Source organism: Monodelphis domestica, chromosome 7 (genome assembly GCF_027887165.1).
Source record: "Monodelphis domestica isolate mMonDom1 chromosome 7, mMonDom1.pri, whole genome shotgun sequence".
NCBI classification, from domain to species: Eukaryota; Metazoa; Chordata; class Mammalia; order Didelphimorphia; family Didelphidae; genus Monodelphis; species Monodelphis domestica.
Window position 1 is genome coordinate 183,842,817 of NC_077233.1, and position 15,675 is coordinate 183,858,491.

The window sequence follows — 15,675 nt, forward strand, 5'->3', positions numbered from 1 at the left end:
CCTCAAAAAGAGCCCCGTAGCAGCAGCGTGGGTCTCAGCCATATTTATCTCCCAGGCATCCTTACGTAAAATGAGGACGTCACTTAAAAGGATGCTGGGAATGTAGCTCAGGTGTGGCAAATTTTCCATCTGCACAAGTTGGTGGAATGCCATTAATAGTCATCAAGGTTTGGAAATATTAGGCTAGAGACAAAGCTCAAGGAACCCAAGACTTACCATGGTTCCAGCCATCCAGTGTCATACTACAGAGATCAGAATGAAGGTCGCAGGAGACCACTGCACCGTTCTCATTGGACAATTCTATTCTATGAATTTCTTTCCTGCCATTGACTCTGACCTTGGCAGGCAGTGGCAGTGGATCCAAGCTCAGACAATTCTCTCCCTTCAAGGAAGACTCATATACGTTGTAGCCCTGTGATTTGGACAAGAGAATAAAAAAGGACATATTTAGAATGTGGGTGTCTAATGGAGGATGAAATGGGAAGGGTGACCTTCCCCAAAGGAGGCAAAAGGATCACCTGCTGGCAGAAAAGGAGACTCTAAATAGCAGCCACACACATGAATACACTCTTGGTGGAACTGTGAATTCATTCAGCCCTTCTGAGGAGCAATTTGGAAAATTTTCCCCCAAAGTCATGCACCGTCCATACCCTTTGACTCAGTGATACCACTATTGTACCCCAAAGAGATAAAAGAATGAAGGAAAAGACCCAGAGGTATAAAAATATATAGAGAAGTATTGTTGTTTGTAGTGGCAAAGAACTAGAAACGAATAGGGGGCATTCCTTGGGAAATGGCAGAACAAATTATAGTGTATGAATAGGATGGGATACTATTGTGCTCTAAGAAATGATGAAAGGAATGTTTAACAAAATAAAAATAGTATGATGTTAATATTTTTGGTAGTTTTCTAAGTCAACATGAACTATTATTGATACCACAAGCTAGATGACTTCCAAGATCCCTTCCAACTCTTTGATTAAATAATTAGAGAAACCTAAGAAAATTTGTACGACAAGATACAAAATAAAGTGAACAGAACCAGGTAGAAAAAACAATGAAAAAAGCCTCTTATTTTGTGCCTTAGAATCAGCACTATGTATTTGTTCTAAGGCAGAAGAGTGGTAAGGGCTAGGTAAAGGGTGTTAGGTGACTTGCTCGGGGTCACACAGCTAGGAAATGTCTGAAAGCAACAGATTTGAACTCAGAACCTCCCTTCTCCAGTCCTGGCTCTTAATCCACTGAGTCACCTAGCTGCCCCTGGAAATTTTTATATGCTGATATTATGAAGACAAGTTTGAAAGACTTAAGATATTTGATCAGTTGCAATGACCAGTCATAATTCCAGAGGACCATTGATAACACTTAATACTATCTTTCTCTCCTGATAGCATTGACAGATTCAAGATACAGAATAAAATACATTTTAGAGCATGGACAATGTGGGAATTTGTTTTGCTTGACTATGCACATTTGTTATGAGTATTTTTTCTTTTTTTTTAATTGAATGGAGAACTTGGAAGAGAAAGAAAATACTATAAATATCTCTCAAGCAAAAATAAAATAAAAAGCAGCAGCCACAGCTGCTATCCAGGGGACAGTCTAGAGGGATCTCTAGGGGGATGAGCTGTTGGTAATGTTTGAGGTTCTGCAGCATTGTGGACAATTATACTTCCAGCAAGCTTGGGAGATGAGATCTGAAGAGATTCCTGTGTATCCTTTATCAGAAATGTTCGAGAACAGTCCAGCATTATCCTGGTTACTGTCCAAGGATCAACACCCACCAGAAAAATCAGAGGTGTCATCACACCTTTGAAAATCTCCTTTAAGTGTATGATTACCACTAAGCAACAAATATCATCCAACCTCTAGTTAAAGTATGGCATGAACCCATTCATTGTTAAATGTTAGGTCACAGCTGGAACTAGTGTGGGCTAAACATGGCTCTGTTCCAAGGCACTGACATGGAGGGGGTATGTTTCTTTCTGCCAGAAACTGTTGTCCCCACAATTAACAGCCCTCCACTATTCTCCTTGGCCCAATTTGACTGTCTGCTGTGCTTTAGCCTGCTCCACCCCCAGACTTTTGTTCCCCAGGTGAAAGAATTCCTAATTATGGTTCTGCATTAGTGGTTACAGATGTATAATGAATAGTCATCCATAAAGCATCTTCCGCCTACCCACAGCCTGGCAGCTCTTGCCTTAGCTTTCCCACAATAGATTTTATGCGAAGTGATCCCAGCAGCTGATGAATGCTCCTAATAAGTCAGAGGTAAAGGATGATGCTTGGCCCGAGAATATCCCTCCTCCATTGGCCACATTCCTTCATGGTTCCCTCTTCAAGTCACAAAGCCTAGAGCTCTAGGTAGGGAGGGTGCCCGGGAAAAGATCAAGATGTAAGGAGCCATCGTTCTACAGGAGACCGTCTCTAGTCCCCTCAGCTGCCAAGCTTAATGCCCATCCACTCTGTAGTTTGGATGTAGTTCTTTAGAAGCATGTTCTTTCTTGAAGGCAAGGGGTGGTTTTGGTTTCACCTTGTTTTGTTTTGCCTTACTATCCCCCAGGGCTTAGCAGAGTCCCCAGAAAAATAGATGGTTAGTTAATTAGTTAATATAGTTAATTGATTGGCTGATCATAGATTCAGAGCACTTCTGGAGGCCATTTATACCAATCCTCTCATAGAGGAAGAAACTGAGATCCTGGGTGGAATCAGGATCCAGGTCCTCTGCCTCCCATACTGATGTTTTTGTTTTTTTCTGCTGTACTATAATCAAGTCCATTCTCAATTATCCATATCTGATTAGCTGTAGTAAATTTTTTCCTCTCCCAATTGGCTTCCATCCTTAGTGCCCAACATAGCCCTGGGCTTCTCCCCTCCCCACTCACAGTTGATGGATGCCAGGGAATGTAAACTCATTTTCATATTAGCCTCAGCCAAAGAGCAGACAATAAATACTTGTTATGAAGGCAGATTGGCCACATCCCAACGTCAAATACTCTATAAATTATTTTTGGATTATCTGCTGTTTTGGATTATGTTGGATCTTTGCCCTCTCTGGGAATGGGGCCCAATAGGTGTGATCAGAAGCAAATTAACAGGTTCTGAGGGAGGAAACATGCCAGAGAGGAAAGGGGGTGTATTCACAGGCATCATCCAAAAATATACACAGGATTCATTTTCACACAGGTCACTCAGTCCAGCAGGACTGGCTTCCTTAAAGGCTTTGGAAAGTCTTTAGCAGGGAGTAGAGGTGAGGAGAGATCTGCATAAAAAAAGCAATGATTCTTAATGTGTACAGAAGCTTGAGGGTCCCCAAGATCTTTTTCAGGGGCTCCAGGAAGTAAAAGTCTTTCCCTAATACCTCTAAGACTTTATTTGCCTATCAAGATACTCTTCCTCTTTCCAACTACCCACCTTTGTGAGGCTAGATTTTCTTCATATACTTCAACCAAAACAATGTATGGCAACAGACTGAATCAAGATCATAAGAATCTGGCTATCTTCTATTAAGTCAGACATTAAAGGGACTTGCAAAAATCCAGAAAATAATAGCATGCTTCTCTTCACTCATTTTTAAAAATATATATTTTTCATAAAGATGCTAATGTTCAAATATCATGGGTTTATTCCTGTTTTAGAGGAATTAATAAATATTTAAGAAGTTTATCAGTTTCAGTTTCTAATATCATCCATGTCAATAGATATAACCAGCAGTGGCGTTGGTAAATGTTTAACTATCTGCTCTCTGAATTGGGGCATGCCTTCGTGTTAAATCTTCATTATTAACATCTTCTCTATCATTTTCCTAAGTCTAGAAAATCAACAGAATGATAAAGTAAGCCCTAATTTGTAGCCTTTGCTGATTTCTTTTCTCTCTTTCATTTTTTTAAAACCCTTACCTTCCATCTTGGAGTCAATACTGTGTATTGGCTCAGGGTCAAGTGACTTGCCCAGGGTCACACAGCTAGGAAGTGTCTGAGGCCAGATTTGAACCCAGGACCTCCCATCTCTGGGACTGACTCTCAATCCACTGAGCCACTCAGCTGCCCCCAAAATATAACATCTTTATTTCAGTATAACTGACTCGTTTGGTAATCCTATGCAAGCTATTTTACGCATTTAAAAAATCAGCACTGTGCTTGGGCACATCGTGGGTGCTTAACAGGTGTTTACAGATTGATCATTTTAAGAAGTGTCCCTAAGCTTCACCAGACTGGCTAAGGAGTCATTGACCCCAGTAATGGTTAAGAATCCTTATTGTAGGAGGCAGCTGGGTAGCTCAGTGGATTGAGAGTCAGGCCTAGAGATGAGAGGTCCTGGGTTCAAATCTGGCCTCAGACACTTCCCAGCTATGTGACCCTGGGCAAGTCACTTGACCCCCATTGCCTAGCACTTGCCACCCTTCTGCCCTTGGAGCCAATACACAGTATTGACTCCAAGGCGGAAGGCAAGGGTTTTAGAAAAAAAAGAATCCTTATTGTAGAATCAAAGAATCTGGTTTCAGATCTAGCTCCTAATGGGCACTGAGTTGGCCCAGTGGATCAAATGCTGGACCCAGAATTAGGAAGACTCATTTTCCTGAATTCAAATCCAGTTTCAGTTATTTACTAGCTGAGTAACCTTGGGCAAATCATTTAACCCTGTTTGCCTCAGTTTCCTCATCTGTAAAACGAGTTGGATGAGGAAATGGCAAACCATTCCAATATCTCTGCCCAGAAAACCCTAAATGGGATCATGAAGAATCAGGACACAATTGAAAATGACTAAAGAGAGCAGCAACAATGAAGTCATTTAATTTCTCTGGGCCTCAGTTTCCTCATCAACAAAATGAGGAAATTGAAGTTAACAAGCATTTAAGTACTTAGATGGAATAAAGACTGTATTAAGTGTGGGAATATGGGGGGTGATGGGGGGAGAAAGCACCAGAAGGTGGAATCAGATGGTCTCTGTGGTTCTCTCTAGCTTGAAATTTGTGGCTCAAGATGCTACTCTTCTGGGATGGGGACCCGTCCAGTGCTGCCATTACCTCAGGGAGCCAAGAAGGGTTGCACAATAAGCTTTTTTTGCGTTCCTAAAGGACTGAAGAGACGCCCCAAGCACGGAGGACTCTAAACAGTGTTCCTTGAGCCAAAAACTCTGGGAGGTCCTCTGCCCACCTGGTGAAGGAATCTGGGGGGACTCGTGCCGCAGGCAGGGCAGCTGACTACCTGCTTCTGGAGCTAATCATTGGCTTCTAGCAAGGATTCCAAGTTCCCAGAAGTAAACCAGTTCCGTGGGGGACTAGTCCAACTCTTCAGCTCCTAAGCCCCAGGCTGCAGACCTGACAGAGTGCACAGGCTCATGCAGAGAGGAGGAAGGAGGGGGACTGGGGCGGGGGGTGTAATATGAGAAAAAACTGAGATTCTTCTACTCAGCCCTAACAGGAACATGCCTGGAGAAACAGGGTAGGGTGAGGCTAAGCCACTGCCCCAGAACATCACCAGAATGGCATTCTGAGCCAGAAAAGCAGTTCACTGAGGTAACCAGTCCAGAGAGTTAGGCTGGAAGTTATCGAAACACGCATTCTTAACCAGGAATCTTTTTTTTTTTAATCCTTACCTTCTGTTTTAATATCATTTCTTTCCTTTTTTGTATTTTATTTAATGGATTAATTAAGATCATTTCCCCCTGGTTACATAATTCATGTTCTTTCCCTCCCTTCCTCCTGTTTAATGTTGTTTCTAAGACAGATGAGAGCAATCAGAGTTATGTGCTTTGCCCAGGGTTACAGAGCTAGGAAGAATCGAAGGCAAGATTTGAACTCGGGTTCTTCTGACTCCACTGTGCTTCTTAGCTGTACTCAGAAACTTATTTAAAAATATATTTTGATAGCTCTAATTCAATATAGCTATAATTCCAAGTATTTTACCTACCACATGATTCTGAGAAAGGGTCTGCAGCCTTCACCACACCTCCAAAGAGGTCTAGGACCACCCCCAAACTCCCCCAAACTGAGAAGCTCTCTTTTAAAGGGCATCCAAAGGGCATAAGCCAGAAGGGGTGCCTAGAGTCCAAGCCGCCTCATTTTGAAGATTTGGAAAAGGAGGCTAAAAAGCAACTGAGGATCTTGCCCAAGGCTGGAAGAGATTGCACTAGGCAGGATTTTTCTTTTTTGAATCCAGGGTTCCTACTTCTCCCATGGTCACTGTGCCCTTGTTCCTCCTTCTCCTGGAATCATGGGCTTTAAGACCAAAAGTTGAGCCATCAAGTCGACAAGTATTTATTAAGCATCTACCATGTACCAGGCATTGTGCTGAGTGTTCAGGATGTAAGGAAAGGCAAAAATCCATCCACGTCTTCAAGGAGGCCCTCTAGTCCAACGCCCCCACTTAACAGGTGATAGCTGATTATCTGATGCCACATCCTAGGTCCTTTCCCTGTACCAGAGAGGAAGAGAAATCAAGGCGTCCATAGAAGGATTTTCCCCTACAACCTTCCTCCCTGGTGGCAGCATGCAAACCATGCTTCTTCCATGATAAACTGCATTATCCTCATTGCAAGGCCAGGTAGCTTTGCAATCATTTTATCTAAGGATTCATGAACTTTCAATAGTCAATTTTAATGACTCAAGAGTCTTGAGGCAGATGGTGGGGAGGCAGACTGTGGAGAGGAGAGTTATTATACCAGCTATCTTTTATTTTTTTAACCCTCACCTTCTGTCTCAGAATCAATACTTATTATTGGTTCCAAAGCAGAAGAATGGTAAGGGCTATGCAATGGGGGTTAAGTGACTTGCCCAGGGTCACACATAGAAGAACTATCTGAGGTCCGATTTGAACCCAGGATTTCCCATCTCTAAGCCTGACTCTCTATCTGCTGAGACACCTCGCTGCCTCGATACCACCTATTTCATTAAGGAAGGGACACTGTCAGGTGGTGGTTCTTTTAAGTGGCAGGTAAGGGATCTTGTGGAAATAATAGTCATTGCATTACTTCTAAAAACTTCCTGCACGCTCTTTGGTCTGCAAGCGACATGTTGCCAGTCTCCATTCTACTCTGGGTAAAGGGGTTAGGGTATAGTTGGGTCTTTCAGTGGATTCATAACTATACTACTCCCTTTTCAATAAATCAACCATTGCAGTGGTTCTCTCTAAGTAGAGAGCTAAGTCACCACTAAGTCCCACCACTAAGCCAGAGAGCGTGGTGGCAATGGATGGAACACTACACTTTGACTTCCAGGACCTAGGCTGCCACTTGGCACCTATATGATTTGGCGCAAGGCATTTCCATCAGTTACTTCTCTGGACTTCAGTCTCTTCATCTGTTAAGTGAGGCTGTTGGACTAGATGGCCTACGAGAGCCCTTCCAGCTCTCTGAGGTTTGTTCAGACATCGCTGTTTGCATGTTGTCTCTCCCATTAGACTGTGAACTCCTTGAAGATGTGGATGGATTTTTGCCTTTCTTTACATCTTGAACACTCAGCACAATGCCTGGTACATGGTAGATGCTTAATAAATACTTGTTGACTTGATAGCTCCATTCCATTTTGGGATTAAAATCTATGATCTTAGATCTTTGATTCTATGAGAAGGGGAGCAGGACCTGGTAACATGGGGGAGGTAGGAACCCTGGATTAAAAATAAAATAACATATATTCTCTCTCTCTCTCCTTTCTCTTTCTCCCTCCTAATTTTCTCTCTCTTATTCTCCCTTCTCCTTCCTCTCCCTCCCCCTTCTAATTTTCACTCTTTCTCCCCTTCTCTCTCATTTTTCTCTCTGTCTCTCTCTTCTAATTTTCTCTCTCATTCTCCCTTCTCCTTCCTCTCTCTCTCTCTCTCTCTCTCTCTCTCTCTCTCTCTCTCTCTCTCTCTCTCTCTCTCTCTCTCTCTCTCTCTCCCCCCCCTTCTAATTTTCACTCTCTTCTCTCTCCTCCCCCTTCTCTCTCTCATTTCTCTCTCTGTCTCTCTCTCTTCTAATTTTCTCTCTCATTCTCCCTTCTCCTTCCTCTCTCTCTCTCTCTCTCTCTCTCTCTCTCTCTCTCTCTCTCTCTCTCTCTCTCTCTCCCACTTCTAATTTTCACTCTCTTCTCTCTCCTCCCCCTTCTCTCTCTCATTTCTCTCTCTGTCTCTCTCTCTTCTAATTTTCTCTCTCATTCTCCCTTTTCCTTCCTCTCCCAGCTCACTGTACTCAATGTTTTGCCCCCTTCCCCCCTCTCTTACCTTCGGCCCTGGATAGATGATGAAGGCCGTGTTATTCAGCTCCACGTAGAGGGATTTAGGGCCCGTGCTTGACTGGTTCAGTAAAAATAGGAAGGAGTTGTGAGCAAAGTCTTTGGCAAGCACCAGGCTGCATTTGGAGGTAAGGTCATAGACATGCCCATCGAATGTCACCACGTGCCTGTCCCCAATCATCACTGCATGGTCTGGTGGAGAAGAGGCAAAAGGCAGCATTGCATTCTGGGCCCAACCAGTACATGCTCCAACTTGTAGGCTAGAGGAAGGAGTTGCCTCTGGGATAAGGGCTGCCCTGGTGATGAGCTCCCCCAGCTACCAGCTGGGTACTTGAGGAAACAGACGTGGGTTCACAGCCTCACTTGCCAGGAGAGGGGGCTGGAAAGGACCTTGGAGATGGGATCACCCCAATTTTCCTTTTATAGAGAAGAAAAAGGGGCTCTCTACAGCACAGCCACTACAGTGGCACGTTCATCTGGCATTTTACCACTAGATGGGGCAGGGACTATCCTCCCCATTGGACAGTGAATTGACTCTGGTCCTTTGGCTGGGAAGTGCCAGCGCACACTGAACCACCTTCTGTTGGGCCCTTGCTAGGTCCCTCACCCATCCGCAAGTCTCTGATCCCCCAGATGGGAAACCCAGGCACACTGAGGGCTCCAGCTGATTAGCTTGTATCCCAAGGATGGCTCTGGGGCTGGCTTCTCCTCTCCTCCCTGCCAGCCATCCCAGTCTGCACTGGGTGGGAGAGGCCAAGAAAAAGAGGGGCAACTGTCTGCCCCAGCCCCCTGCCAAGTCCCGTGTGGAGGGCTCTGGGGGCTTCGTGGTGGGGAGGGGAGGCTTGCGTGGTCTTGGGAGAAGCTTCACTGGGCATCTTCTTTGGGGATGTTAGTAGGCCAGCCTGAAGCTGCCCACAGTTAAAGGACCCTGGAGGTGAGCCTTAGGACTATAAACGTCTTATCTTATTCATGAATCATTTCAAAGGCATAACTCTTGTCTGTCCAATCAGACCAGGCTCCTCCATCTTTTTTGGGGGGGGGAGAAACTCTTTCCAGTTTATTCCATGAATGAATTAAATGGCAGATCCCAAATGGTTACATTAGACAAGCAGTAAGAGAGGCATCATGGACAGGTACTGTCCGAAGTCCTGGGTTCAGATGTCACCTCTCTTATTTATAATCTGTGATTCTGATCTTGGACAAGACCCTCATAAGAAATAGATTTAGAGTTAAAAGGAACCAAAGACATCTTTCATTTTACAAATGAGTAAACCGAGGCCCAGAGGGCTAAGCAACTTTTGCCCAAGGTGACACAGCTATTAAATGTCTTCTTTTTTTTAATCCTTAGCTTCTGTTTTAGAATCAATATGATATTTTGGTTCCAAGGCAGAAGAGCCACAAGGGTTAGACAACAGGGGGTGACTAGCCCAGGGTCACACAGCTAGGAAGTATCCGAGGACAGATTTGAACCCAGGGCTTCCTAGCTATAGACCTTGCTCTCAAGCCATTGAGCCACCTTGCTGCCTTCGTCTTCCTTCTCCTTCTCTCTTCCTCCTTCTTTTCCCTCTTACAATCAACATCCTGTGTATCAGTTCCAAGGCAGAAGAGCAGGAAGGGCTAAGCATTGGGGGTTAGGTGACTTGCCCAGGATTGCACAGCTGGGAAGTGTCTGAGGTCAAATTTGAATCCAGGACCTCTTGTCTCTCAATTCACTAACCCACCTATCTGTCCCTTCTGTTTCTTTTTAAAGAAAGGAAAACAAAGAAACTCAAATGGATGGTGAAACCAATGCCAGGCACACAGTAAGTGCCCAGTAAACATGTGCCATCTCCACTTTGTGGCTGGTCAGTCACAGATGGGCAACATAGCTAGGGGCCCTTGAGGGAGGCCATGTCCATTCTCATTTCTGAATCATTTGCTGGGCTTCCACATGATGTGGTTATGCGGTAGAAGTGCAGACAGAGACCATTCATTCTCCAGCAGGAAAATAAAAGTCCCAGCTCCTCCTTCAAACCAAATCTTCCCAGAGGCACCATTTTCTAACCCTCATTGGTCCTTTTCCCAGGAAGGGGTCTGGCTCCGCTCTTGCTCCTCAATCTGTAGCCCCCTGGGCCTGGGGGTGAGTCTGGATTTAATTACCGTTTGTAGTGCCTTTCTGACTTCCTGCTTTTCAAAAAGCTCTTCTTGGTTCTGCATATTACAGGATCCCCACCCCCATCCCTCAACTTCCTTTAGAATCGGAGGGGTCTTCTGGGATTTCAGAATCAGCCCCCTCCCAGCTAGCTTCCGTTCTCTGCTGCCACTCACTGATTAGGACTTTACTTTCTCACCCTCTCCATTCCCCAAACTGGACTTTGGGCTTGTGCTAGAACCCTTTCTGCCAGCCATTTATAGCAATGAACTTATTATTTTAAAATGATGTTGATAACCCTGTTTCAATATAATTGGCCTCTTTTATAATTCCATGGGCCTTATTTTATACATTTCAAAACATTAGTCTGAAAAGAGGTCCATGGTTGCTTTAGTGGTTAGCCCAAGAGTACATCTAGAGGCAAACGGGTCTGAGCCTTCGAAAAACAGCTGGTCCCATTTGTGACCTCGCCTCCATTTCCTTAGAAATTCATTTTTCAAAAATGTACCTCTCCAGCCCCAAATTAGGGCATCTAGGTGGCACAGTGGAGTTGGCCCGGAGTCGAGAAGACTCCTATTCTTAGAGTTCAAATCTAGCCTCAGATACTTACTGGCTGTGTGACCCTGGGCAAGTCACTTAACTGTTTGCCTCAGTTTCTCATCTGTAAAATGAGCTAGACAAGGAAATGGACAAGGAAACTCCAATATCTTTGTTAAGAAAACCCCAGATGGGGTCATGTAGAGTCAGATACAACTGAAAAATGACTAAACACCAAAAAAAATCAAATTATACAGAGATTCACTCAAATAGGGTAAGCCTCTCAAAATCAGAGAAGCAGTATGGTATCTGATAACCTGGGTTCAAATTTTGCCTCAGATATGTACTTGTTGTGTAACTGTGGAGAAGTCACATAAGATCTCTGTGCCTTAGTCTCCTCGTCTGTAAAATAAAGACTGGACTCAATGGCCTTTAAGGTCCCTTCTACCTCTAAATTTAGAGGCATATGAACCTTGTCTTAGAATCAATACTGTGTATTGGCTCCAAGGCAGAAGAATGGTAAGGGCTAGGCAATGGAGGTTGAGTGACTTGCCCAGGGTCACACAGCTGGGAAGTGTCTGAGGCCACATTTGAACCCAGGACCTCCATCTCTAGGTCTGGCTCTCTACTTAGCTGCCCCTCTTATGGACTTCCGATGAGGGCTTTGGCTTGAGAGTCAGGAGAGAGACCCGGGCAAATTTCATTTCTTCAGACCTTGGGTTTCCTCCTCTTTAAAATAAAGCAGACTTCGTAGTCTTCTCTATCAATGAGTGAGTCGGGCTCTAAATTCCCTTCTCTGAGCCTATGATCTTTAAGCTCCCGTCTTTGGGGATGCTGGGTCCCTAGGGCCATCACTTAGCATCTTTCCTCCTCTTGAGGGATCACTGCCAACTTTTCCCTTAAAGGGCTGGGATAGACGGGCTCTGGTCGGGATGGGGAACCCTCCCCCCCAACAGAGCCCTGGAGGTCCAAGGAAGGGGGTGGCTGGGGAGCTTATTACGCTCAAAGGGGTTCTCCAGCAGCCGATGCTTGATCCCGTAGTACTCCGCCAGGAGGTTGACGCCGTACAGCTCACGAAGCGGCTGCAGCAACTTCTCCTCGACCAGGTAGTTGGCCACCCTGGCCACGTTCAGTGGTTGGTCCCCTCCTGGCAGCACTGGAAGCCTCACCAGCACGGAGCAGTTCCTAGAGGGGGCGCACAGGGACCTCTAAGTGGGCATCCAAGCCTGCCTGGCCATGGCCACAGACCCTTCCACATGGCCCAGTCCATACCTGAACAGGCATCCTCTCCACAAAAGTCCCACCAGATCTTTGCTTACTCTGCCTAGCCGACAAGAGCGTGGTGGAGCGTCAATTCCTCCCACGCGTGACACGCTGGCCTAAGAAGAGTGTCGATGTGCCGGGCAGAGGAAGTTTCCTCTCTAAGAGTTCCTGATCCAGATGAAAAACAAAATAGCCCGCTCACCCCCTTACCTGGCAGAGAAGCTGTAAATACTGGCCAAGGGTCTCCGGATTCTTCTGACTGCTTTGGAGAATTTGGCTTCTGCCCACTTTAGTATCTGGTGGGCAGCCTGATGAAGAGGGACCGGAAGAGCCTCCGTGAGCAGTCAGCCTCCCCCCCCACCCCCACCCCCCCCGCCCCACCCCCCACCCCCGTAGGGCTCTAGGGGCTGTCCTCTCACGCCCTCAGCCTAACGGGGGGCCTGAGCCGCACTCCGTCCTCGGAGGAGCCGGGGAAGCGGGTGGGAGGGGGCGTAGGGTGTCGCGCACTCACCAGATCCAGGGCACCCTTCACAGCTTGTAAAGACAGTAGCACTGGCCTCGTGAGCCAGGTGTCCTTCATCCCCGCGGGCACACAAGCCTGTATCCTTCTCAGAGCCTCCTCGGTTCTCTCTCGCCACACCTCATCCAGGGGTTGGAGCGTCACTTCGTAGTAGGCAGCCTTCAGCGTGGCCAGCGGCTCTGCAAGAGGGCCCATCCTTTGCCCTCCGACTGGAGACCTCTAAGAGGTCCCCTGAGTGGGGGCAGCGAGCGAAGAGGACAAGCCTTCCCCCACCCAGGCCCACCAAGACCTGGCGAAGAACCTGCAGCCCGGATCCGAATACCTCAGGCAACAAGCAAGCCCTGGCCTGAGTACCCAGAGCCCACAGTCATCCCGGAAACCGAGGGAACGGCAATTGGCTGCTCCTTCCCTCTCCTTTCTCTCCCTTCGGCTTCGTTCCTAGGAGCCTCTGTACAGAGTATTGGGGTCAGTGGAGGGGGAGGAGCCGGGCAATGTTGACTTACTTTGCAGCTCACTCTGGGTCTGTTCCATGATGCTCTGGAGCCTCTCCAGGTGCAGCGAGAGGTGGTGTCTCAGCACCTGCCTGGCTGAGCTTTGTCTCCACAGTCCAGCTGCAGCTTTCCCCCCTGCCTGTAGTGCTCTCCCAGCAGCCTGGGACATCTGGAGGACCCAGCCAGCTGCAGTGTCCAGGAAGTCAATCCGCCGCACCTGTCAGCCCAGAGAGGAAATCCCCCACTAACTGTCGGCAGTCCTGAAGGCTGGAGAGAGGCCTCTCGTCCCTAAGAACCCAGGCCTCAGGTCTCTGGGAATTTTGGGCTCCATAGCCTGGGCACCAGAGTCTATATTTGGTATAATTTTTTTTAAACCCTTACCTTCTGTCTTTTGGAATCAATACTGTGTGTTGGTCCCAAGGCAGAAGAGTAGAAAGGGATGGGCAATGGGGGTTAAGTGACTTGCCTAGGGTAACACAGGTAGGAAGTGTCTGCCGCCAGATTTGAACCCAGGACCTGCTGTCTCTAGGCCTGGTTCTCAATCCACTGAGAAACCCAGCTGCTCCCTCCATATAACTTTAAATACAGAGAAGTTTCCCTTTACATAACAAAAAGTAGAGTTAGTGGGGGATAAAGATCTTTCATCCACAGGAATACTCCCTAATTCAGAAAGCTATGCCCTGGACTCCCCAGAAAGCATCAGTTTACAGCAAATCCCATATCTATTCCAACACCTTCTATCTTTCCACCACCCCCACAGTTTTTCCTTCCTTCCTTCCTTCCTTCCTTCCTTCCTTCCTTCCTTCCTTCCTTCCTTCTTTCCTTCCTTCCTTCTTTCTTTCCTTCCTTCTTTCCTTCCTTCCTTCCTACTTCCTTCCTTCCTACTTCCTTCCTTCCTACTTCCTTCCTTCCTTTTCTTTCCTTCCTTCTTTCTTTCCTTCTTTCTCCTTTACCTTTCATTTTAGAGTCAATATTACATCTTTGTTACAAGGCAGGAGAGTGGTGAGGGCTCTGTGCAATTCTGTGTCTATTGTCACACAGCTAGGAAGTGTCTGAGGTCAGATTTAAACCCAGGACCTCCCCTCTCTAGGGGTGGCTGCCATTCACTGAGCCACCTAGCTTCCCACCCCCAGTCCTTCTGATTCCTTCTATCTCCCCCTCATTTTTTTCTAGCCCTAATATTTCTCCTCCCTTCACCCACATCCCACCCCAACCCACATCTATTAACCTCCCAATTCTCCCATGATTTCCACAGCTGGGTGGAATAAGGGGGCTAATCTAATCTTTTCTTGCTTTCTGAAACAATCCCACCTTCAATTCTATTCAAGGCAGCCTCCTAGGGGGAATGAAATCAAGCTGAATGAAAGAGGCAGCCTGGATGCTCTTTTACCAGAGCTAGACAAGGGAGTGGGAAGAGGAAGAAGCTGGATCCACTAGGAGCCAAGGTCTCCCTCAGCCCTCCAGAGCAGCCGGTGACAGAGGGGCCGGCTTTGGCGGAGCCTACGCACCAGGTCCCGGAACTTCTGGATGTAGGCGTCAAACACTTGGAACTTTTCCACGAGTCTGGCTTGTAGGCGAGACCCAACCTCGGCCAGTTTGGACTGTGGAGACACGAAAGCAAAGATGGATGAGGTTGAGATAGCTTGAGCTGGGGCTTGTTACAGGTGACTGAAGTAGGAGCGAGGGCTGGAGAAGCAAAAGCTGGGGAGAGCCCAATGGGCCAAATGGACGCTCCATTTTGGGAACCTCTTCTCTAAGGCGGAGATGCTGAATGACCCCCCAAGGGAGTGCCACACAGAGGGGGCTTGGGCAGGTTTACCTCCATGTTTCCAATGGGCGTGATACAGCCGTGAGCCTCCAGGCTTAGACTCTGGTTGGCAGCCCTGAGGATCAGTTGGCCCAAGCGTTCGCCATGCCCACCACCGCCATGGAGCAGAGCTTCAGCCTTGGCCACCTGTCTCCCGTCAGAGCAGGCGCGGATCTCCACAGCCTCCTCCTTGGTCCCTGGGGCAACCAAAGGGCAGATGAATTCTCTAGGACTTCCCTGACACTGGCCCCCAAAGGGCAATGTGCCATGCTCACAACAGTGGGACACAAATGAACACACGTGAACACACACAGACGTAGTTAGAGATGAAGTAGAGGAGCGAATTCTGGAGGGAGAGGGCATGCGCCTCTGTGAAGATCAGGGAAGGCTTGGAGAGCAGAAGTGAGAGGTCCCGAGAGACGGTGACGAAGAGGAATGACATTCCCAGTGTGGAAATGGGGGTGCAGCCATTTCAGAGGGCAGGGAAGGAACCCTTTGGGATTCTTCGCCACACGTCACAGTGCCTGACACACAAAGGGGGCCGACAAATACATGCCAAATCAGATTTGTGCCTCCAAAGGCAGGGTTTCCCTAGTGGGTAGAGAGGGATATCACCTCTAATCTGAGTTGTTTTTGTGATTCTTCAGTTGTTTCAATCTCGTTTGACTCTTGGTGACCCCCATTTGGGGTTTTCTGGGCAAAGATACTGGAATGGTT

The 15,675-nt window shown here is 47.0% G+C and overlaps 1 protein-coding gene across 2 annotated transcripts in view; it reads right to left on the reverse strand.

Moving 5' to 3' along the window:
- LOC103099164 (uncharacterized) overlaps positions 1 to 15,675 on the reverse strand; it is a 148,558-nt gene that overhangs the window by 18,702 nt on the left and 114,181 nt on the right. For both annotated transcript variants that reach the window (XM_056806147.1, XM_056806148.1), the window contains 8 exons: positions 14,971 to 15,155; positions 14,660 to 14,752; positions 13,164 to 13,368; positions 12,652 to 12,839; positions 12,351 to 12,448; positions 11,878 to 12,062; positions 8,199 to 8,401; positions 217 to 412 (listed from right to left, as the gene is read on the reverse strand). In XM_056806147.1, the coding sequence (XP_056662125.1) occupies positions 217 to 412; positions 8,199 to 8,401; positions 11,878 to 12,062; positions 12,351 to 12,448; positions 12,652 to 12,839; positions 13,164 to 13,368; positions 14,660 to 14,752; positions 14,971 to 15,155 (1,353 nt within the window). The remainder of the gene's footprint in view (positions 1 to 216; positions 413 to 8,198; positions 8,402 to 11,877; positions 12,063 to 12,350; positions 12,449 to 12,651; positions 12,840 to 13,163; positions 13,369 to 14,659; positions 14,753 to 14,970; positions 15,156 to 15,675) is intronic.